General features: G+C 37.0%; 1 protein-coding gene across 1 annotated transcript in view; it reads left to right on the top strand.

The window, feature by feature from the left end:
* Positions 1 to 24,420, top strand: part of MORC1 (MORC family CW-type zinc finger 1) — a 162,162-nt gene that overhangs the window by 28,513 nt on the left and 109,229 nt on the right. The window contains exon 9 of the mRNA XM_060640085.3: positions 13,612 to 13,737. Within this exon, the coding sequence (XP_060496068.1) occupies positions 13,612 to 13,737 (126 nt within the window). The remainder of the gene's footprint in view (positions 1 to 13,611; positions 13,738 to 24,420) is intronic.

Raw genomic sequence — 24,420 nt, 5'->3', positions numbered from 1 at the left:
AATAGCTTTGTAAGAAATCAAAAGGAAGTTAAGAGTTTGCAACAAAGAGGCAGGGGAAGGGCTGAGAATACTGAATATTAATGAAAAGAGTAGTGAAGTAATAACAGAAAACAAGATGTTTCTTTAGGGCCAGCCTAGACAATGTTTGTTTGTTAATTCATGTTTTATGTTGTAATTTTTGGAACTCTGGACCAAGTCCTGCATCTCAAACTCTTGCAGATTTTTCCCCACTAAGTTTTTTTTTTCCTTCCCCCTTTGAGGTAGTCAAAACAAAATCAAGTCAATTTGTTCTCTCCTTCCGACTGGTGGCTGTTAGTAACCTTTAGCCACAATCACACAGATGATTAAAATCAGAGTGATTTCCAGAGGTCCTCTATTAAATGTTTATTTATTTATTAAAAACATTTTTTTTTTACATTTTTATTTATTTTTGAGAGACAGAGAGAGACAGAGCACAAGTGGGGGAGGGTCAGAGATAGAAGGAGACACAGAATCCGAAGCAGGCTCCAGGCTCCGAGCTGTCAGCATAGAGCCCGACGTGGGGCTTGAATTCACGAACCGTGAGATCATGACCTGAGCCAAAGTCGGATGCCTAAATGACTGAGCCACCCAGGTGCCCCTATTTATTTTGAGAGAGAGAGAGAGAGAGAGAGGGAGAGAGGGAGAGAGAGAGAGAGAGAGAGAGAGAGAGAGAGAGAGAGCTTGTGCAAGCAGGGGAGGAGCAGAGAGAGAGAGGGAGAGAGAGAATCCCAAGCAGGCTCCACGCCGTCAGCACAGACCCTAACACAGGGCTTGATCTTACAAACTGTGAGTTCATGACCCGAGCCAAAATCAGGAGTTGAACACTCAACTCACTGAGCCACCCAGGTGCCAGAGAACCTCTATTGACTGAATGCAGTAGGACTGACCAAATGGGAGATGGCTCTGAGATGTCCGTGCCTGTAATGCCTCACAGGTGGTTAGTGTAAACTGGAATGTGCAAGATCCATAGGGTTGGGATTCTCCTTCGGCATTCCTTATCCAGAGGTCTATCTTTGGCAGGTATGGAATTACTCTCTAATCTAGATGTTTTAAATTTCATTCATAGGACATAGAATTCTTTATGTGGACACCAGTATGGAATTACAATTTCAGAACTGAGGTTTTGAAATTTCATATAAGATATGCCACCAAGAAATCCTGGATCCAGGTGTTAGTTTTCTTTACTCTCTCCCGTGTCTCATTCTTCCACCTGGTGGTCCAGCACCTGGTCCAGGAACAGTAATCTTTGGGGCAGAGGTTGGGGTGAGCCTCCAGTGGTACATAAATATGAGTTTCTTGAAAACCTCTCAAAAATGCATAGATACCTAAATCAGTGTAACAGTGCTTTCTCATTCTCTACCCCTGCCCCTCCAATCTCTCTTCTACTATAGAAATAACTCTGCAACTTGGGCTTATTGAAGTGTGTCATCTAGACTTTTCGGTGCTTGTCAGTTTATATTGAAGTCATACTTTTTTCTTCTTAGCTTTTTCTTCTGAAATAATTTAGACTTTTCAACAGGGTTGCAAAGATATTACAAAGAATTGTAGTATACCTTTCCCTCAGATTCCCTAGATGTTGATAATCCACCATACTTGCTTTACCATTCATCCTGCCCCTCTTCTTTTTACACGCAGTAGGGACCCATGCATTCCTTTTAAGGGTAATAATCTATCACTATTAGTATTAATGTTGTGGCTAAAGTTGTCCTAGACTTGGCTAGTGGGAGCCTATTGAGGCTGACTCTTATGTTCTTTTGATGTATCACCATCAGTGTTGAATATTTTTGTACTTTTTGGCATCATAAGATATTCTAGGCTCATAATATACTTCTGCTGCTGTAGTAATGCTACAATAAGCCATTTTTCCAAGGAATCCTTTTTTCTTTTATTGGATACTCCTATACCTCACTTTTAAGCACCTTTTAAAAAAGTGACTGTAAAGTAATAAATAACTGTACATTGGTATAAAACAATATTTGCATGATATTATAGATTGGTATACATCATACTTAGATTGACGTCACTTTTTCACTATTTTAACTAATGCTAATCTTTATACTTATATTTTTGGGCACTTGCATGAATATTTCTTTAGTATTGATTCTCAGAGATAATATTGCCAGATTAAGTGGTAGTAATTTTAAATTTAAATAGATAGTGGTAAATTGCTGTGCAAAAAGCTTAAACTATCTATGCACCCAGCCAATGATCTGAATTTTGTCAATGGCCCCATTTTCATCAAGATTTGATATAAACTAACTTTTAAAATTTTGCCAGGTAGATTAAATATTTCTCTGAACTTTGTTTTCTCCTGATTATTGACAGTATGGGGTATATTTTCATGTTTTTTGGATGCTTATTTGCTTCCATAATTTGCTTGTATCTTTTGTTTATATTTGTATATTTCTATTATGTAGTTTTAATGGTTTTTAGGAACTTTAGTTATTATTACTTTGGATGTTAAATATGAGGAACATTTTTTCTTCAATCTGGCACTTGTCTTTTTTTTAATTAAAATTTGTATTTAGGTAATTGTAGACTCATAAGCAGTTATAAGAAATAATATAGAGAAAGCCTGTGTGCCCTTAACTCAGCTTTCCCTATGCTGGCATTTTGCTAAACTGTAGAACAATATCACAACCAGGATGCTGACACTGATGTAATCCATCTGGTGCAAATCTCCAGTGTATCAGTACAAGGTTCCTTCCAATTGCCTTTTATAACCACACACAGGGGCGCCTGGGTGGCTCAGTCGGTTGGGCACCCGACTTCGGCTCAGGTCACGATCTTGCGGTCCGTGAGTTCGAGCCCCGCGTCGGGCTCTGGGCTGATGGCTCAGAGCCTGGAGCCTGCTTCCGATTCTGTGTCTTCCTCTCTCTCTGCCCCTCCCCCATTCATGCTCTGTCTCTCTCTGTCTCAAAAATAAATAAAACGTTAAAAAAAAAATTCAGTTTATAACCACACACAAATCCTTCTCTCTCCCCACTTGACTTTTAACATTGTTAGTACTGTCCTTTGTCTTAGAGAAATTTTTGATATTTTGGGGTCAAATCTGTCAGTGTTTTTCTTTATGAGTTTCTTTTGCATTTCTAACCTCAGATAGGTTTTCCTTAACCAAATATATCTTCTTATCATTTTAAGAATACTTATGGTTTATTTCTATAGCTTTTGAATCTATCTGGAATTTGTTTTTGCACATGATGTGAAGTGTGTGTGCAGAGGGGAGGATGGATTAATATTTTCTAATGTATGTAGCATTTTTAAAATCATTCAGCCTTTCCTACTTACTTGAAATGCATCAGGAATATAAACTAAATTCTCATCATTTATGGATCTCTTTCTAGATGACCTGTTTCTTTTCATATATTTTTTCTGTTCTTGCTTCATTAGGACTTTTTAATTGCTATAGCCTTTATAATGTGTTTTGATATTTGGTAGGGCAAGTACTCTTTCACTGTCCTTTTTGAAAGTGTTATGATTGTTCTTGCACATGTTCTCCTCCATATGAATTTCAAAGTCAGCTTTTCAAGTTTTATTATAAAAAATTCTCTTGGGACTTTGATTAGTAGTCTATTGAATTTATAGCTTGACGGAGGGAGAACTGACATATTTATGTTTTGGTTCTTATTTCAGTCTTCTTTTATATAGTTGAGTGTAATTTTACATCATCATATATGCCACAGTAGTTAAGAATTTTGGTGGTTAGATTGTATGATTGTAGTTATATTTTTTAAGTTTTTGAGGAACCACCATGCTGTTTTCCAGAGTGGCTGCACCAGTTTGCATTCCCACCAGCAGTGGAAAGTGTTCCCCCTTTTCCACATCCTTCCCAATATTTGTTGTTTCCTGAGTCGTTCATTTTAGCCATTCTGACAGGTGTGAGGTGGTATCTCATTGTGGTTTTGATTTGTATTTCCCTGATGATGCGCGATGTTGAACATCTTTTTGTGTGTCTGTTAGCCATCTGAATTACTTCTTTGGAAAAATGTCTGTTCATGTTTTCTGGCCATTTATTCACTGGATTATTTGTTTTTTGGGTGTTGAGTTTGATAAATTCCTTATAGTATGATTTTGCTTATTAACCCTTTATCTGATCTGTCATTTTCAAATATCTTCCTCCATTCCGTTGGTCGCTTTTTAGTTTTGTTGATTGTTTCTTTCACTGTGCAGAAGCTTTTTATCTTGATGAGGTCCCAATAGTTCTTTTTTTTTTTTGTCTTAACGGAATTCTTTTATCTTTGATCATTAAGTGTGATATTTGTTCTAGTTATTTTTCCTTTTCATCAGTGCCTTTTGTCAAGCTTAGTAAGTCATTTTATTTCTAGTTTATTGAGTGATTTTTATTTATTTTTCACATTAGAAAATTGGTGTTAAGTTTCAGTGAACGGTTTTTTGACATCTGTTGAGATGATTTAGTTTTGTTTTTCTCTTCTAATCTGTTAAAGTAGTATACTGTGAAAGTTTGTGATATTCAACTATCATTCTTCCATTCCTACAATAAACCCAGCTAGTTTATGATGTCTGTGGTCTTATCACTGTGTGTTTTTATTTCTACTTTTATTACTTTTGAATTGTGCTATAACTGTTAATCTATTCAGATTTTTAAGTTCTTGGATCAAATTTGTCATTTATAATGTCTTATAAAAACATTCATTTTATTTGGATTTTCAGATTTGTTGATAAGGAATTTTACATAAAATATTCCTATAAAACTTCTGTTTCCCCCAACCTTGTAGTTGTGTCCACTTTTACTGCTTTTATTGCATGGTATGTCATCTCTTTTTCTTGGCCAGAGGGGCTTAGTTGTTTCAACTGTCTTTAAAAATAAAATAATTTCAGATTCTGATTTATTTTGTATTTCTCTATTTTCTCCTACTTTCTGTAACGTTGTTTTATTTTATTTGTCCTGCTTCCTTGAGGTGTACCTTTTATTTGTTTACTTTCAATCTCATTTTCTAATCTAAACAACTAAGGCTTTTATGCATCCTCCCAGCACCACCCCTGCATCGTGGCTCTATTCTACAGGTTTCAAAAGTAGAACTCTCATTATTGCTTATTTCTAAATAGTTTACAGATTCCATTTTGATTTCCTCTTTAGCTCAGGAATTACTTTCAAAAAGTATTTTAAAAATCTACAAGTACCTAAATTTTGTGTGTGTGTGTGGGGGGGGGTGAAATATCCTTTTAATACTGTTGTAATTTTATTATACAGTGATCGGAGAACGTAGTTTGCATCATATCGGCTCTTTGAAATTTGTTGAGATTTCTTGTGGCCTAATAATGTTTTAAACATTGGAAAAATTGTAACTCTCTGAAAAAGATTTTGTAACATCAAGCTTTTATTTTTTAAAAATTTTTTTTTTTTGACATTTATTTATTTTTGACACAGAGAGAGACAGAGCATGAACAGGGGAGGAGCAGAGAGAGAGGGAGACACAGAATCTGAAACAGGCTCCAGGCTCTGAGCTGTCAGCACAGAGCCCGACGCGGGGCTTGAACTCACGGACCGTGAGATCATGACCTGAGCCGAAGTCGGACGCTTAACTGACCAAGCCACCCAGGCGCCCCATCAAGCTTTTAATTAAATTATTTAAATCTTCCATTCTGCCTCACCCCCTCCCCGCCCCCCAGCTTGATCCCCCAATTTCTGAGAGCAGTATGAATCTTACAGTGCCTATGGTTTTGTCTATGTTTCTTGTATTTCTTCTAATTTTTGCTATATATGTTTCTGAGTCATTAGATTTATGACATACACACATTTTGTTTAAGTGAACCTTTATTAATGTAAAATATCCCTCTGTGTTCCAGTGATACTTTCTAATAACTTTGTTTCTGTTTTTGTCTAACATTAACCTATGTTTGCTTTGTTTGGTTAACTTTTCTTACCACATAGTTTTTCACTGCTTTATTCTCAGCAGTGTTATTTAATTTTCAATTTGTCTCTTATAAATGGCATGTAACTAGATTTGTTAGCATTCACTCTGAGTGCTTCTATCTTTTAATAGGAAATTTATCTAGTTTACACTTATTAGGACATCTGCTGTAGCTGGACTTACTCTGCCTTCTCATTTTATGTTTTATATTTACTTCTTTGGTTGTCATTTGTTTGTGGTTAGGTTTGTTTGTTTAATTTGTTGCCATTTGCTGGTGCTTGGGTTTAATTTTGTTCTGCCTTATTTTTTTTCCCCCTTTGTGAGATTGGTTGAGTTGTTATTTTTTTGTCAAGAAGGAAGATTCATGTTTTCCCATTCAGATAGTCTGAAAATTATTTGTTCCATGCTATTCTTTCCGAGTGGACTGCCTTTATATTTTAAATAAATATATCAAACTTAGTTTTCTTATCAAAGTGTAGAGTTAAAAGTGTTATCTATCTTAACTCACAAGTAAGTCAAGGCTTTGGTATGCTTTATTTCTCTTCCTTACCAGTTCCACCTTTTTCTGATTATTTTATTTGGATTTATTTATAAAATTTTATAATATTATGTCACACCCTGCATAAATAATCATTTAGACTAAATTATAGGATTTATTATTTCTCTTTGCTTACCACACCATCTTCCATCCTGAATCTTTTTTTTTTTTTAATTTTTTTTTTCAACGTTTTTTTATTTATTTTTGGGACAGAGAGAGACAGAGCATGAACGGGGGAGGGTCAGAGAGAGAGGGAGACACAGAATCGGAAACAGGCTCCAGGCTCCGAGCCATCAGCCCAGAGCCCGACGCGGGGCTCGAACTCACGGACCGCAAGATCGTGACCTGGCTGAAGTCGGACGCTTAACCGACTGCGCCACCCAGGCGCCCCTAAAATTTTATAATATTATGTCACACCCTGCATAAATAATCATTTAGACTAAATTATAGGATTTATTATTTCTCTTTGCTTACCACACCATCTTCCATCCTGAATCTTTTTAATTTACTCATTAGTTCATTTGCTGGATTATTATTGCTCAAATAATTGCTCAAATAATTATTTCAAAGTCCATTGGATGTAAACTTTTGGAAGCTTTGTATCCTTAAAGGTATCTTTATTTTTCTTTTCTTCCTCAATGTTTGTCTTGCTCAAATAATTATTTCAAAGTCCATTGGATGTAAACTTTTGGAAGCTTTGTATCCTTAAAGGTATCTTTATTTTTCTTTTCTTCCTCAATGTTTGTCTAAATGAATAAAGAAACATTTATTCAAAAGTAGTTTTCCTCAGAAATTATTGCTTATTCGATGTCTTGAATCCATGTTGTTTATGAGAAGCCTAATGCAGATGTGATTACTGAATTTTTATAAATTGCTCATTTTCCCCACCTTGAATAGCTTTTAGGAATTCTTGTAACTTTAAATAAAATTCCACAATGTGTCTAGCTATGGGTTTTGACTTTTTAAAATTCTTCATACTCAGGACTCTTGTACTGAGAATTCTTCGATGACATTTCTAACTTGCTTATTGTTGGTTCTGCCTTCAAGTAGATTCAGACCCAACCATTTATTACCTCCTCTACTGCTGTGATCCTGGTCAAAGCCATCATTGTGTTTCGCCATAGTTGTTATGGAGGGTGTCCCACCAAGCCACAGGTCTCTCTTGGTTCAGTAAAAACTGTGCCACCCTAGCTGTTCTGTAGCAGCCAGAGCAGTCTTTTAAAAACTCTCTGTGTAAAATTCCCCAATGACTTCCCATTACACTCAGAGGAAAAGCGAAGGTCTTTATAATGTTCTGCAGCATCCTGCATGATAAAGTCCTCTGTTACTCTCTAACCTCCTTTCCTCTCCCATCTTCTCTAGGTACACAGGCATCCTTACTGTTCTTCCTTGGGCTTCCTTAGATTCATTTTACATTCCCTCATTCAGTAGATATTTATTGAGTGTCAGGACCTGTTTTAGAAGCTGGGTATATATCAAGGGAAAAAACTACAAATATCTTTGCCCCAAATGGTTTGAATTCTGTTGAGAGAGCTTTCATTCTAGTGATAAGTTATCTATGGTCTCTGAAATTTAGTCTTGTCATGTATAAAATGGTGCTACATGGAACATGATCTGCTTAATATGAATGCTGTAGAAATAGAATAGTCACAGTACCTAGCACACAGAGGTTCTGAGTACATCTTAGTTCCCTCCATTCTGCTTTTCCCTACAATACTTCTTTCTAGCACCTACTATTGTAATGCCGTGGAAACTAACCTAGGGTCTGATAGATAGCTAGCACTGAACTGAATGCCAATGTCTAGGTAATTTTCTCAGAATACATAGATACTTTTATTGGAAGGTACCAGCACTCTTCTTAGTGGGTTCCACTGTCCTCCATCCTTGAAGATCGTTGCGGACCTTTATTAGGGAAAGAGGGAGTTTTAGTTTTAGGAAATTTTGTAAAGTGCTTTTGTTGAAATCTCTTTCGGGTTCCAAATTGTGAAGACTTGGTCACTCCTGTAACTCATGTAAGCATTGTACCTGTTCTGTTATGCATGTGATTTCCCTGGGCCATGTTGCTTTTGTGACTTGTCTTCTTAGCATTATAAATATGTTACATATTCAACTTTAAGAGAACTTGCAAGAAAGGACAGATTCTGGTTAAAAAAAAAAAGCATGTTGTAGAATTGGCTGTCATCATAGTGTCCTGTCATACCCCTGGAATCAATCATGGCTTAGGATCTCAGGCAGTTAGGAGAACCTATATGACAAAACAGCTCTGAGAGTGATGATATAATATGGAATAATGGAGTTGAAATTTTGTGCTAAGTAATATTTTGAAATTAGATGCCACGTTGCCAGTGTCTTCCTAAATTGACAGTCATTGGGCAGCATTTCATAATGTCTATAGTTTATGTCTTAACTGAGCTGGCTGCGAACACATCAAAAGTTACAGCTTCACATTGTAATGTATTGCTTGCCATACTGTGGTTATGACAGAAACATTTTCATTACATTGTATCACTTATAACTTTTATTTTAAATTACCTCTTTCAGTTGACATTTCTCTTAGGTATAATCTACCCTAAGATTAAATTTGGCTAGCCCCTTCATAGTTCAGAATTTAAGCTAGTTAAAAATCTTTATGCACTTCTTTGTATTCAAGATAATATAGACCTTGTTAATTTCAACTTTAGGAACTCCTCGGAGATTTTAGCAATAAATTTAGAAAACAGTTTTTGTTATAATATGCAGTATTTTCATGAATAAAAATATGGCACTTCTGAGATATTCCAAAAGGGATCTAATTTAGTCTAGAGTCATTTTTCTCAACTGTGGACCTTACAAGGGCAGTTCAGTGGGAGTCTGTTGGTGCATAGCCGATGTGAATAAATGTAGAGGGTGTCCTGTGAGAGAGTGTTCTGCTCTTCTCTTTCAAGCAACCTTTCTTACATACTACCCTGTCCATTAGGTCTACCATGCAGAGGTTCTCAAAACTTGCAGGGTTAAATAAATCACCTGGGTAGCTTTAAAAAATTTATATTCTGAGACTCCAGCCACAGAGAATCTGTATTGGTAGATAAGGAGATATGATGCTGACCATGGGACCCCTATTTCTGGCCCTTCTCCTGTCCTTAACAGTTTGGTGACTACACCAATCCACCCATGATATGTTGTGTACAGAACAACACTTAAAGCAGAACAATGTAGGTAGATTGGGAGAAGAAAGAGGCCACACCGAGGCCAGCTGGAGGCTGAATTAGAGACTTTTTAAGAATGCCAAACACTGAGCAGGGGGCAAACACATAGACTACTCCATCTGCTGTTATATTACACAGACTTTGAAGCCAGTTACTGCCTTAAAACACTGTCTTCTTTCCGCATAGCTGTCATGTGGCACTGTGTGTGTGTGTGTGTGTGTGTGTGTGTGTGTGTGTGTGTATTGGGGAGCATTCTCTCTTCCTTTCTCTAGTTTATTATAGCCAGTTAAATAGAAATGAGAGAGAAAGAGAGATACAAAGATAGAGATATGGGCACTTCTGCCAGAGTTTCAGATGGAAAAGAAAGACATTTAGGAGTACACAAGAGAAGAGCACTTCTTGGAAAAAATATGTGAAGTAGTTCCTGATGGGGGGAGAATAACAGTTTTTTTTCTTAGATCTTTTGAAGATAACTTTATTACTTAGTACATTTGGATTTCAGTTTCCCAATGGCCTTATTTATAAAGATTGAGAGCATCGTCATTGAAGATGATCAGTCATTAAAGAGTCTTTCTTGTAAAGGGAACCCCGTTGTTCATTCTACATTAAGCCAACAAAGTCTTGAATAATTATTATTCATTCAACAAATATTAATGGGTGAGGGTGCTACCTTCATGGGGTTTGTAGCCTGATGGGGATGCAGATAAAGATAGAGACACTACTAAGTGGGAAGTGCTGTGATGGGGAGGCACAGAAGAAGGAGGGGAGCCCCAGAAGTACACGATTCACCCAATCTTGGGGAGTGAGGGAAAGCTTCAAGAGGCCGTGAGATCTCAAATTTCATCCTGAAGGGGGAAAAGGAGCTAACCAAAAATTGCCAAGGAATTGAATGTGCTAAGGCATAGGGATAAGAAAGCATGACCCATATCTAGAGAACCAAGAGCGTTCCTAAATGCCTAGACTAAAGCTGGCAAGAGATGGGGCTGGAGAGTTTAGTGGTCATCAGATCATGAAGGACCTCATACCGCATATAAAGTTCACAAGTTATACTGAGTAGCCCATTTCATATGTAGATTTTATATTTAGCCTTCTTCATCTTCTTTCTATCACAGACATCACAATAGCATAAGAAGTATTGCCATTCTGTTTGTTACAAATAAATAGGAACTTTCCAAAGTGGCATGTGTGTAGAAAAGGGTTAACATAGAAGTCTTTGTCCTTAGAAAGTCTAGCTGTCAAGGTTGGGCCTTGGGAACTTGGCTGGTAAAGTTCTGGGAACTTGGCTGGTAAAGGCCCCTACACTGATAGAAAACTTTTCCTAACATTTAAGGTTGGTTTACTATATCTAGTCTATGCAAATAATATGGTTATGCTGGAATTTTGATACATGCTGGCAGAGGGTACTTATGTGACCACCCCCCATAAAACCCTTCAGTGCTGTCTCTGATGGCTTCCTTAGGCAGAAACATCACACATGTGTTGCTTCATTTTCATAGGTGGGGGAAGAATGCCCTCTGTTTGACCCTGAGAGGGAGAAAACACAAGAAAGCTGCAGTTGGATTCCTCCGCACCCCACCTATCTTTCCCCATTATGATCCGCTGTATACCCTTACTGCATCACTGTGATAAAACTTAGCCATAAGTGCAATTCTGTGCTAAGTCCCATGAGTGATTCTAGTGAATTTCCTAACAGAAAGGAGGTCTTAAGCATCACCAACACACCTGCTATGACTATTTACTTATAGATATTGATTGGATGAGTACAAAAAGTGAGTTATAAAATGCTGGAAGTACTAGTTTCCTTATTTTGTTTTTGTGTGCGTGTGTATGTGTGTGCATATATATGTATATATATGTGTGTGTATGTGTGTGTGTATATATATATATATATATATATTAGACCCATATATACCCATATATATTGTATATCTATATTTTTTAGAAATTCTTTTTTTTTTTAACATTTCTTTATTTTTGAGTGAGACAGAGACAGAGTGTAAGTGGGGGAGGGGCAGAGAGAAAAGGAGACAGAATCTGGAGCAGGCTCCAGGCTCTGAGCAGGCTGTCAGCACAGAGCCCGATGCGGGGCTTGAACTCACAAACTGCAAGATCATGACCTGAGCCGAAGTTGGATGCTCAACCAACTGAGCCACCTGGGTGCCCCTGTATGTATGTATGTATGTATGTATGTATATATATATATATATATATATATATATATTTTTTTTTTTTTTTTTTTTTTTTTAAACCCAAATTTGTCTAACCCAGTTTGATCTTTCATCATTATTTCTCAAATTATCAAACTTGGCTTTAAATTACTTCTGACTTTTACTTTCAAACGACAGAGATGTGTTAGCTTTTAGGAGAGTCAAAGAAAGCTACTGGCTTAAAGGGCAATTTTTATTTTATTTTTTTATTAAAAAACATTTTTTTAATGTTTATTTTTTGAGGGAGAGAGACAGAGCATGAGCGGGGGAGGGGCAGAGACAGAGAGGGAGATGCAAAATCCAAAACAGGCTCCAAGCTCCAGGCTCCGCGCTGTCAGCACAGAGCCCGATGCGAGGCTCGAACTCAGGAACGGTGAGATCATGATCTGAGCCAAAGTCGGACACTCAACCAACTGAGCCACCTAGGTGCCCCAAGGGCAATTTTTAATCAACAGATCCAGAAAGGATTTGAATAAATAGCAGAAGTCCTTGGAAGATTTATAGTGTCTCCAGGTGACTTTTTTTTTCCTTTTTCTTTTAATAGGTGAGGATTTACTTGATTGTGCAGCATCTGATTATTGTGCTACACCATAATGCAGACAACCTTCCTGGTCGTATTAAAGATGCATTAGTATTTATGGAGTAATAGCCATGGACTAGGTACTTTTTATATAATTTATATTGGGAAATTTTACTCAAGTCTTACTTGAAAAGAATTTCCTTTTAAACAAAAGAAATCCTAAAAGAACTTATAACCAACCAGAAAATCCTTGGCTTTCTTTCGGGCTTCATGTTCATTTTGGTAAATTCCTTGGAGCTCTCTCCTTTCTTACTGAGTAACTGGCAGTGGTCTGTGACTCTGTTGAGCACTTCCCCTCAGACAGGATTTATGTTTCCTTTCCATCATCTTTGTCTCCCTCTAGGCATGATGGGCATAGGGCTCCCTGCTTTCTACTTGACCTAGTAGCCTTTTCTGGGACCCAGTAGGTAAAGAATGCTGCTTCCTAAGCATAGCTGGGTTTGTTTTTGATCTTTATTTCTTGTCTAATTGGAGAAGATTTACAGTTCATAAATGGACTTTAATATAGAAGGTCCCTGGAGTTAGGATACAGCAACAGAGTGATTTCCCAGCAACGTGCAGTTTTACAAGGTTAGCTTTCTTCGTAAGCCTGTTTACATTGTGTCTGCTCCCATTTTACTGCCTTTCCGTCCTTTATTTTTCTTTCTCCTCTCTCACTTACCACATCAGACTTCTCCCCTCAGCTGGCCATAAATACTTAATGCTTACTGCATTTGCAGAATGAAGTTTTATATTTCTTGTTTATAATTTTCAATGCAAATGAAGCATTTTTATTGTTTTTCTCCATTTATATTAACTTCATGGAAACGTTTCGTATTCCTGTGGGCCCAGATTCTTTTTGTTACATTTGAGCAGGGGGATTGTTTTGTTTGTTTGACTTGGTTTTGTCCTTCCGATCCAACAGCTTTAATGGAAAGTGTATTTTCTATTGCTGGTGTAAGTCTACTTAGAATCAGTTGCCAACAAAAAACTGGTTCTAATCGAAGGATAGGTTATTTATGTAGCCCTTTATATTTAGAGGCCTGCCTAATGAGGTTATGTGAGTGTTGCAAGATTCGCTGGAGTGTGTTGTCATTAGGTTTAGAGGAAAAGTCCCTGAAGCTGCTGGTGGTAACCGTCATAACCTGTTAGTCTGATTTTTTTTCTTCTGAAAGTCGTGGCATTTTTGCATCCTTTATAGTGTGGTCTTTGGTATTTTCTATTCTAGTTTTCCAGAGAGATGGTCATTCAGAGCCTACACATCTGTTCTGTATTTTGAACCTTGGATGAGAATATTCATTCAGGCCAAAAGAGTTCAGACAAAACACCTATGTTATTGCCTCTACAGACCCAGGTAACTCACCCTCTTTAAATTATCTTCATAGTTTTTATTTTCTAAAATCAATAGGCTCCTCCCCCAAATTGTTTAAGTGATTTGATAGTAAGAATTTTATAATTTGATAGTAAGATTTTACAATTTGATGGTAAGATTTTTACTATGGTAAATAAAATTCAGACTGCTTCTGAAAGGTTTACTGAGCAGTAATCACGTGTAACAAATATTTGGCCATAATAGCCACAAATTTCAGGGAACCCTCTTAAGTTAGATAACCACTCCAAGTAGGAATTTGTTTTTGACTTATTGAATCTTAGGTGCTTTGATTGTGATCGGTTCCATTATAAAAATCACAGTTCACTTATATTTCTGTTTACACAATTTGAACTATTAAATCATACACATATGTGTACGTATATTTTATGTATGGAATGAACACATTTATAAACACTGTGTGGTTCAGTTATATTTTAGTTGTTTTTTACATTTTAGCATGAACTTTTTTTATTATACCACAATAAGTCTTGTTAATGTGCATAAGCATACATAGTTATAAATTTTTCTTAATGATAAAAACTTTTAAGATCTACTCTCTTAGCAACTTTCAACTATGCATTACAGTATTGTTAACTATGTGGTACATTGCATCACCATGACTTAGTTATTTTGTGACCAGAAGTCTGTACCAGCATAAACTTTTTTGAAGCTGATATTTGCATATTTTAAATTTATCTTACCCAACTGTATATGCAGTCAAAAGAGTGTATGTGTGTGTGTTGTTTCTGGGTGGTCATTCATTTACTCACCAAACATTTATCAGAGTCTCCTGTGAGTCCTGAGATTGTGTTAGGTACAAAATATAGAAAGATAAGATTAGTTCTGATTTTGAGGAGCTTAATATCTACTGGGAGAAACGTTTAATGTTTGAACACTGTCTCTCTCTATATATGCCTTTTTATATGCATTTTTTTTTTTTAATTTTCACAGTGACCCTGTGGGTCATGTTTAATTATCACCATTTCAGAGATAAGGAAATGTCACAACTGAACAAGAGCTCAAATATTCTGGCTCCAAAGTCTTTACCAATTCATATTCTGTGCTCTTTTCCCCTACACTACACTAACTCTTTATAGTAGACCTACATTTGTTATGTTGTCTTATTTTCATGGAAAAGCAGTGGCTGTCCTGGGGCCTTGCAGTCACTCATATCAATATGCCCTAAGTCTAGTTACCATCTGTCACCATACAAACTTATCACAATGACCATATTCCTTGTGGTATACACTACATGTTCATGACTTATTTATTTTATAACTGGAAGTTTGTACCTCTTAATACCTTCACCTGTTTTGCCTGCCCCAGCCTGTCCCCTCTCTGGTAATCAATGTTTTGTTTCCTGTATCAGTGAGTCTGTTTCTGTTTTGTTCTGTTTGTTCATTTGTGTTTTTAGATTTCACATGTAAGTGAAATTTTATGGCATTTGTCTTTCTTTGTCTGACTTATTTCATAAAAGCATAATACCCTATAGGTCCATCCATGATTTTACAAATGTCAAGATTTCATTCATTTTTATGACTAATATTCCATTTGTGTGTGTGTGTGTGTGTGTGTGTGTGTGTGTGTGTGTGTGTCCACGCACGCATGCATGCAGGTTGCTTCCATATTGTGGCTATATTGTAGTAAATATTGCTACAATGAACACAGAATTGCATACATCTCTTTGAATTGGTGTTTTTGTTATCTTTGGATAAATACCCAGAAGTGGAATTTCTGGGCTGTATGGTAGTTCTTCTTTTAATTTTTTGAGGAACCCCCATACCATTTTCCACAGTGGCTGTACCAGTTTACATTCCCACCAATAGTGTACAAGGATTCCTTTTTCTCCACATCTTTGCCAACACTTGTTATTTTTTGTCTTTTTGATGATAGCCAGTCTGACAGGTGTGAGGTGATATCTCATTGTGGGTGTTATTTTTGCATTTCACTAATGAATAGTGATATTGAGCATCTTTTCATGTGTTTCTTGGTCATCTGTATGTCTTCTTTGGAAAATTGTCTGTGGAAGTCCTTCACACATTTTTTTTAAATTAGGTTGTTTGGGTTTTTTTGTCACTAAGTTGTGTAAGTTCTTTGTGTTTTTGATATTACCTCCTTATTGATTGTTTGATTTGCAGATAGATTCTCCCATTCAGTAGGTGGCGTTTTCTTTTTTGGTGGTGTCTTTGTCTGTTTTTGGTATCAGAGTAATGCTGGCCTCACAAAATGGGTTTGGAAGCATTCCTTCCTTTCTAATTTTTTGGAATAATTTGAGAAGGATAAGTACTAACTGAATGTTTGTTAGAATTCACCCATGAAGCCATCTGGTCTTGGACTTCTGCTTTGTAGAGTTTTGAAATTATTGATTTAATTTCATTACTTGTAATCTCACATTTTCTCTTCTTCATGATTCAGTCTGGAAGCTTGTGGGTTTCTAGGAATTTAATTTTCCCAGGTTTTCCATTTTACTGGCATATAATTATTTGTTGTAGTCTCTTCTAATTCTTATGTATTTCTGTGATGTCAATTATAACTTTCCAATTTTCATTTCTGATTTTATGTATTTGGGCCCTCTCTCTTTTTTTGATGTCTGGCTAGAGGTTTATTGATTTTGTTTATCTTTTTTTTTTTTTTTTTAGTGTTTTAATTTTTTTATTTTTTATTTTTTTATTTTTGAAACAGAGAGAGACAGATCATGAGCAGGGGAGAGGCAAAGAGAAAGGGAGACACAGATGCAGGCTCCAGGCTCTGAGCTGTCAGCACAGAGCCTGACGCAGGGCTTGAACTCATGGGCTGTGAGATCATGACCTGAGCCAAAGTCGGACGCTTAACTGACTGAGCCACCCAGGTGCCCCTTGTTTATCTTTTCAAAGAAACTTTCCAGTTTAATCTTTTCTATTTAAAATCTCCATTTCAATCATTTCCTCTCTGATCTTCATTATTTCCTTCCTTCTACTAACTTAGGTTTCATTTGTTCTTCATTTTCTAGTTACTTTAGATATATAGTTGGATTATCTATTTGTGATACTTTTCTTTCTAGAGGTAGGCCTGTATTGCTGTGAAATTCCCTCTTAGATCTGCTTATGCTGCATTCCATAGATTTTGTTAAGTTGTCTTTTCATTTTTATTTGTCCTAAGGTATTTTAAAATTTCATCTTTGAGGGACATCTGGGTGGCTCAGTTGGTTAAGCATCCAACTTCAGCTCAGGTCATGATCTCATGGTTTGTGGGCTCAAGCCCCTCACTGGGCTCTGTGCAGATAGCTCAGAGCCTGGAGCCTACTTCGGATTCTATGTCTCCCTCTCTCTCTGCCCCTCCCCTGCTCACATTCTGTCTCTGTCTCTGTCTCTCTCTCCCTCTCTAAAAAATAAATAAACCTTAAAAAAGTTGTCTTTGATATTTTTCTTCATTGACCCATGTTGTTTAGTCTCCATTTGTTTGTGTTTTTCTAGCTTTCTTTTTGTAATTAATTTCTGGTTGTATACCCTTGTGATCATAAAAGATGCTTGATATAATTTCAGTCTTCTTGAATTTATTGACACCTGTTTTGTGGCCTAACATGTGATGGAGAATGTTCTACGTGCAGTTGAAAAGAATGTGTATTCTCCTGTTTGGGGATGAAATGTTATATGTATATTAAGTCTATCTAATATATCATTTAAGGCCAGTGTTTACTTACTGATTTTCTGTATGAATGATCTATCTATTGATGTAAGTAGGGTATTAAAGGCTTCTACTATTATTGTATTACTGTCTATTTCTCCTTTTATCTATTAATATTTGCTTTTATGTATTTAGGTACAGGTATGTTGGCTGCATAAATATTTATGAATGTTATATCCTCTTGTTGGATTGATCCCTTTATTATAATGTAATGCCTTTTCTTGTCTTGTGTTACAGTCTTTGTTTCAAAATTTATTTTTCTGACATGAGTACTGCTAGTCCAGCTTTCTTTTTGTTTCCATTTGCATGGTATATATTTTACCATCCCTTCACTCAGTCTGTTTCTGTCTTTTGGTCTTAAGTGAGTCTTTTGTAGGCAGCATTTAGATGGTTTCTTGTTTGTTGTTTTGTTTCTTTTTTTATCTATTCAGTTACCCTGTGTCTTTTGGTTGGAGCATTTAGTCTATTTGCATTTAAAGTGATTGTTAATAGGCATGTACTTATTGTCATTTTATTGTTTTCTGTTTTTTGGTTTTTTTTTTTTTTTTTTTTTTTTAATTTGAAGTCAAGTTAACATATAGTATTGGTTTCAGGAGTACAATTCGCAATTCATCATTCATATTCATACATATAACACCCAGTGCTCATCCCAACAAGTGCCCTTCTTAATGCTCATTCCCTTACCCATCTCCCCTCCAACAGCCCTCAGTTCTCTGTAGTTAAGAGTCTCTTATGGTTTGCCTGCCTCTGTTTTTATCATATTTTTCCCTCCCTTTCCCTCTGTTTATCTGTTTTGTCTCTTAAATTCTACATATGAGTGAAATCACATGATACTTGTCTTTCTCTGCCTGATTTATTTTGCTTAGCATAATGCACTCTAGTTTCATCCACATTGTTGCAAATGGCAAGATTTCATTCTATTTGATTGCCAAGTAATATTCCATTGTATGTATATATACCACATCTTCTTTATCTACTCATCAGTTGATGGACATTCGGGCTCTTTCCTTAATGTGGCTATTGTTGATAGTGCTGCTATAAACAGGGGTGCATGTGCCCCTTCAAATCAGCATTTTTGTGTCCTTTGGGTAAGTATCAAGTAGTGCAATTGCTGAGTTGTAGGATAGTTCTATTTTTAATTTTTTGAGGAACCTCCATTCTGTTTTCCAGACTGGCTGCACCAGTTTGCATTCCCACCAGCAGTGGAAAGTGTTCCCCCTTTTCCACATCCTTCCCAATATTTGTTGTTTCCTGAGTTGTTAATTTTAGCCATTCTGACAGGTGTGAGGTGGTATCTCATTGTAGTTATGATTTGTATTTCCCTGATGATGAGTGATATTGAGTATCTTTTCATGTGTCTGTTAGCCTTCTGGATGCCGTCTTTGGAAAAATGTCTGTTCATATCCTCTGCTCATTTCTTCACTGGATTGTTTATTTTTTGGATGTTGAGTTTGGTAAGTTCTTTATAAATTTTGGATACTAACCTTTTATCCAGTATGTCATTTGTAAATATCTTCTCCCATTCCGTCAGTTGCCTTTTAGTTTTGTTGATTGTTTCCTTCACTGTGCAGAAGCTTTTTATCTTGATGAGGTCCCAATAGTTCATTTTTGCTTTTGTTTCCTTTGTGTCTGGAGACATCTCTAGTAAGAAGTTGCTGCAGTTCTGGTGGCTTTTGTAATTCTTCTCTGTTTTTTCCTTCTTCTCTCACTCTTTTCCCCTATGGTTTGATGGTTTTCTTTAGTGTTATGGTTCTTTTCTCTTTCTTCTCTTTGTATCTATGGTAGGTTTTGTTTTATGGTTACCTTAAGGCTCATATATCTTGGCTTATATATGTAGCAGTCTATTTCAAGCTAATGGTCACTTAAGTTTGGCTATATTCTAAAAGCGCTACATTTCTACACCCCTCCCCTCCATGTTTTGTTTAGTGGTTGATGCACTGCTTTTACTATATATTTGCGTTTACCAATGAGATTTTTTTCTTTCTTTCTTTCTTTTTCCCAAAGAGATTTTTTTCTTACTGTATTTTCTTATTTCAAGTTATGGTCTTTACTTTTTTCACTTAACATTTCTTGTAGGCCAGTTTAGTGGTGATGAACTTTTTAAATTTTGCTTGCCTAAGAAACTCTTTATCTCTCCTTCAAGTCAGAATTATAACCTTGCCAGGTATAGTATTCTTGGTTGTAGGTTTTTTCCTTTCAGCACTTTAAATATATCCTGCCACCCCCTTCTGGCCTGCAAAGTTTCTGCTGAAAAATCACCTGATAGCCTTATGGGGTGTCCCTTGTATGTAGATAATTGTTTTTCTCTTGTGGCCTTTAATATTCTTTCTTTATCTTTAAATTTTTCCATTTTAGTTATATGTCTTATTATAAATCTCTTTGGGTTCATCTTGTTTGGGACTCTCTGTAATTTATGGACCCTGGATAAAGGCTTTCTTCCCCAGGTTAGGGATGTTTTCAGCCATTATTTATTCAAATAATATTCTGTCCCTCTCTCTTTTCCTTCTGGGACCCCAGTAATGTCAGTGTTAGTACGCTTGATATTGTCCCAGAGGTTTCTTAAATTGTCATAATTTTTTAAAACTCTTTTTTTGTTGTTGTTCTGATTGGGTAATTTCCACTATTTTTTTCTCTCAGTTTGTTGATGCACTCTTCTATATCACCTAATCAGCTGTTGACTTCCCTTAAGTATATTTTTTCATTTCAGTTATTATGCTTTTCAGCTCTGATTGGTTCTTTGTTATATTTTCTAACTTTCTATTGAAATTCTCACTGGGTTCCTCTAGTCTTCGAAGTTCAGTGAGCATCTATCTTTGTGATCATTACTTCGAACTCTTGATCAGGTAAGTTACTTATCTCTGTTTCATTAGAGTTTTTTTCCTGGGGTTTTATCTTGTTCTTTCACTTGGAATTTACTCCTTTGTCTCCTCATTTGTTTGACTTTCCGTGCTCATTTCTATGAATTACATGGAACAGGTCTTGAAGTAGTGACCTTGTGTAAGGGTGTGTCCTTTGAGTAGACTGCATGTGCCTCGTAGCTTTGGAAGGCCAGATGGATGGCGTATGGGCTGGGGTGTGCCATACCAGGGCTGCTTTGGCAGTGTGGTTGGATTAAGCACAGGCTGGGAAGGTCCTAGAGCATGCTATGTTGGGGCCACCTTCTGAAGATGGTGTGGGACAGGGGCCCAGGACACACTGGTGAGGCTCTAGTAGGCTGGCTAGAGTGCCTGGACCCTGTTCTCATTTGTGCTATCAAGGTGGTGGGGGAAGAATGGTGCTCACTGGTATATTTGACCCTGGAGAGAGTTCTGGCAGTTTCCCACCCATTTAGCAGATTCTCTAGGTTAGTGAATGGATTTCCTTCACTTCAAATCTTGTTGCCCTTTAAACAGTTCTTTTTTCACTCTGCCCCATGGTGGGTGAGTCTGTGAATAGCCCTCCCCCCCACCCCTGCCAGTGATATCCCTCTCTACTGTAGGTTACAGTTACCATTGTTACTGTTTCTCCCTTTCTCCTACCCTTCTCTATCGTTTATTGTGCAGAAGCTGTTCAGTCAGTGTCAGTTCTTCAGGAGGAATTGCTTTATATGTAGGTATACATTCAGTGCATCATGGGAGAAGATGGTCAGGTTCTTCCTACACTGTCATCTTAGACTGCCTTCCTGCTTTACTTTTGATTTCTGATTCTACTGGAGATCATATTTGAAAAGTGAAATATAACATGCCTGAGACTTTCTTTATAAATCTTCTGTTCATTTCCCAATTTGTATCAAAGTGATGCTTCCTTTTCATCAGTCTCATTCTTCTGGGAAGTACCAAGGGTCTCCTGGATCAATCAATATAGCTGATCTTTTCAAATTAAATTGCTTCCATCTTAGTGAGTTTGGGCAAAAAATGTTTTAAGCCAAAGGAAAATGTGGATTTGTCTCTATTTTCTCAGGGAATTCTAGTAAATGGAATTTCATCTATCTAAATTACTGGTATTAAGTGATGACTGTTTCCCATTCTAGCACGTTTTTATTCACCTTTCAAAGTGATATTCTTAGATATATGTTACCAGGAAGTAGATATAATATAAATGCTTATTTTGTTCCCTAAAAGGTAGTTAAGGAGGCTTGTACCTTTGCCAAGTTTCATATGAGGTTCTGATAAACTGTCAAATCTGATACTTGGTATTTACGGTATGGACTGATTTAATGCTTCATAGCTTTATCCTTTAGGATTACCCCTCTCTCTGTTTGCCATATTTATTTGCATAGGATTTCCCTTAAAGGTTCTCTGGAGGCAAAATTTTTGTGTAAGAAAGTGTACAGTTCCTTCTATGTTATGTCATCCTTAGTGGGTTAGCCTTTTCTTTCTTTCTTTCTTTCTTTCTTTCTTTCTTTCTTTCTTTCTTTCTTCCTCCCTCCCTCCCTCCTTCCCTCCCTTTCTTTCTTTCTTTCTTTCTTTCTTTCTTTCTTTCTTTCTTTCTTTCTGGAAAGGCATTATAGCTCTCATGGCTGCATCAGAACAAATTAAACGCTTGAAATGTCCCTATTTGACCAAAGTAGGGGCATGTAAAAGGTATTAAACAGTGATTAAATGCTTTGGCCTCTTGGTCACCCAGAGGTGACCTAAACTTCTAGAAATGAACACTGAAGTATTATTTATAAGAATACATGACTGTACTTTGTGGTTAGTCATTTTCTGTATTTTTGTAGCAAACAGAAAAAAGAATACTGTGGGTAAAATTATAGTTGCTTTAGCTAATTTTATCCCAAGGCCTCTAACAGGTTCAGAAGAGGACTAGATAGGAATTTTTGGTGTCATTTCATTGGTTTCCTTCCTTGGTCATATTCTGTTCATTACTTTTTATCAGTAACTTGTATATAAAACAAACATGTTTGAATTCATGTTTGACCCTGAATTAGGAGGAATCTCTCCCAGTAGGCATAACAGAAACAATATATGAAAGAGTTAAAGTCCAAAAGATAAATGTGGTGTAACTAATGTAACTAAACCTGAGTTTAGGTTTTAAAAATCTATCATGTAAGTATAGACTGGAAAGTGATTTACATGAAAAAAAGAAGCATAGATGTCTTAATTGATCACAAGCTTAGTATAAGCTGAGAGTGTGACAGAGTTGCTAAAATATTTATGGAACTTAACAAGATGGTGATGGTACTGATAAACCATATCCTGCTTACACCGTGTCTAGAGTGTGATGTTTGGATGGGGATGCTTTAGGAGGGACATGGATTTACCAGGTTACAGAAAATGACCTGGGGGTCATTGATAGAATTGAGCATTATTTTATGTAGGAGAGAAAGACCTTAATGAAAATGTGATAGCCTTGTCATGTGATAGGTGGTAATTCAGAGAGCAGAACTTGGATGGCTGAATAGAAGTAGAAGACAGCGCTAGCTCAGCATGGGAGTGTTAGGCTGTTTTTGCAAGAAGAGACACACAGATTACCTTTTTCCTTTGGCGTTTGGTATAAGGATATTCAGAGAAGTCATGTAATTCACTGCTGACAGCTCAGAGCCTGGAGCCTGTTTCAGATTCTATGCCTCCCTCTCTCTCTGACCCTCCCCCCCCCCCCATTCATGCTCTGTCTCTCTCTGTCTCAAAAATAAATAAACGTTTAAAAAAAATTTTAAAGATCTTGATTCATCATTAAAACTTCTTTGCCATAGACCCCTAACACTGAAAGGAGCCCAAATGATGTGGAATTGGAGTCAGCCTGCTTTCTCATTGGAGCAGCAAGGCTCTTTGTAAGTTATTCAGGGACACTAAGTTTATGGTTTGCTATTGAATACTCTGCAATACTATGCTTGTGGGACAGTCTTTTAATTTTCTAGGAATGTTTTGTACCCTCTCGTATCCCACCCACTTAAGTAGACTAATAACACTTTAAAAGTATTTCTTTTGTAAAATGTACATCTTATGTGTCCCTTCATGAGTTTGTATAATCTGAATTATTTAATCTTTTGTTACACAGTGGTAGTCGAAAACAAAATTTGGATCAGCCAAACCTGTATCTGAGTTTTGATTTTGTCATTTACTAGCTGTGGACCTTCGGCAGTACCTTAAGCCTGACACTTCACCACCGTGCATTGAGAATTCCTCTGCCATTTAGGATTGTTGTGAGGATTAAAATAAAAATATGTTTTTTTAATAGGGTTTTTAATGTTTTTACTTTATTTTTGAGAGAGAAGACAAGCACGGGAGGGGCAGAGAGAGAGGGAGACAGAGGATCTGAAGCAGGCTCTATGCTGACAGCAGAGAGCCCATTGTGGGACTCGAACTCACAAATTGTGAGATCATGACCTGAGCCAAAGGCAGACGATTAATGACTGAGTCACCCAGATGCCCCCATAATATGTTTTGTTTTAAACATGAAAATAGCACACTTCTCGACATACTCGCAAATAAACGTTATTTACATTATGTACATGTTACTGTACAACTGGATCATGTCAAGTGGACGGAATGACCACCCTATGCAAGGCAGTCTTGTAGGCATTTGGGATTCAGCGCAGCAACAACAGAAGGGTCCTTCCCTCATAAAGCTTACGTTCTAAGTGGCTTCCTAATAAAAGTAACCATCTGTTATTTCTCAGTTCCTATAGGTCAGAAATTGGAGAGTGGTTCTGTGGGGTGCTTTTATCTTGGGATCCCTCATGAAGTTGCCAAGAGATTTTGCCTGGGGTTGCTAGAGGCTTGGTGGGAGCTGGAGGCTACACTTCCAAGGTGGCTGACTTCACATGGCTGGCAGCTTGGTTCCTCTTTATAGGGACCACTGCACTGGGCATCTTGAGTGCTTTCATGGCACAGGAAATGGCTTCTACCAGAGGGAGCAATTCAGGAAAACAAAGTAGAAACTGCAGTCTTTTAGAACCTGGTCTCAAAAGTCACATGCCATCACTTCTACCATGCTTTTTTGGTCACACGGGTCAGCCTGGATTCAGTGTGGGAGGGCACTGCACAAAGGCACAGATACCAGGGGGGAGTAACTCTGTCA

Source organism: Panthera onca, chromosome C2 (genome assembly GCF_046562875.1).
Source record: "Panthera onca isolate mPanOnc1 chromosome C2, mPanOnc1 haplotype 2, whole genome shotgun sequence".
Taxonomy (NCBI): Eukaryota; Metazoa; Chordata; class Mammalia; order Carnivora; family Felidae; genus Panthera; species Panthera onca.
Note: the sequence above shows the minus strand (reverse complement) of the source record. Positions and strands in the feature narration are given on the sequence as shown.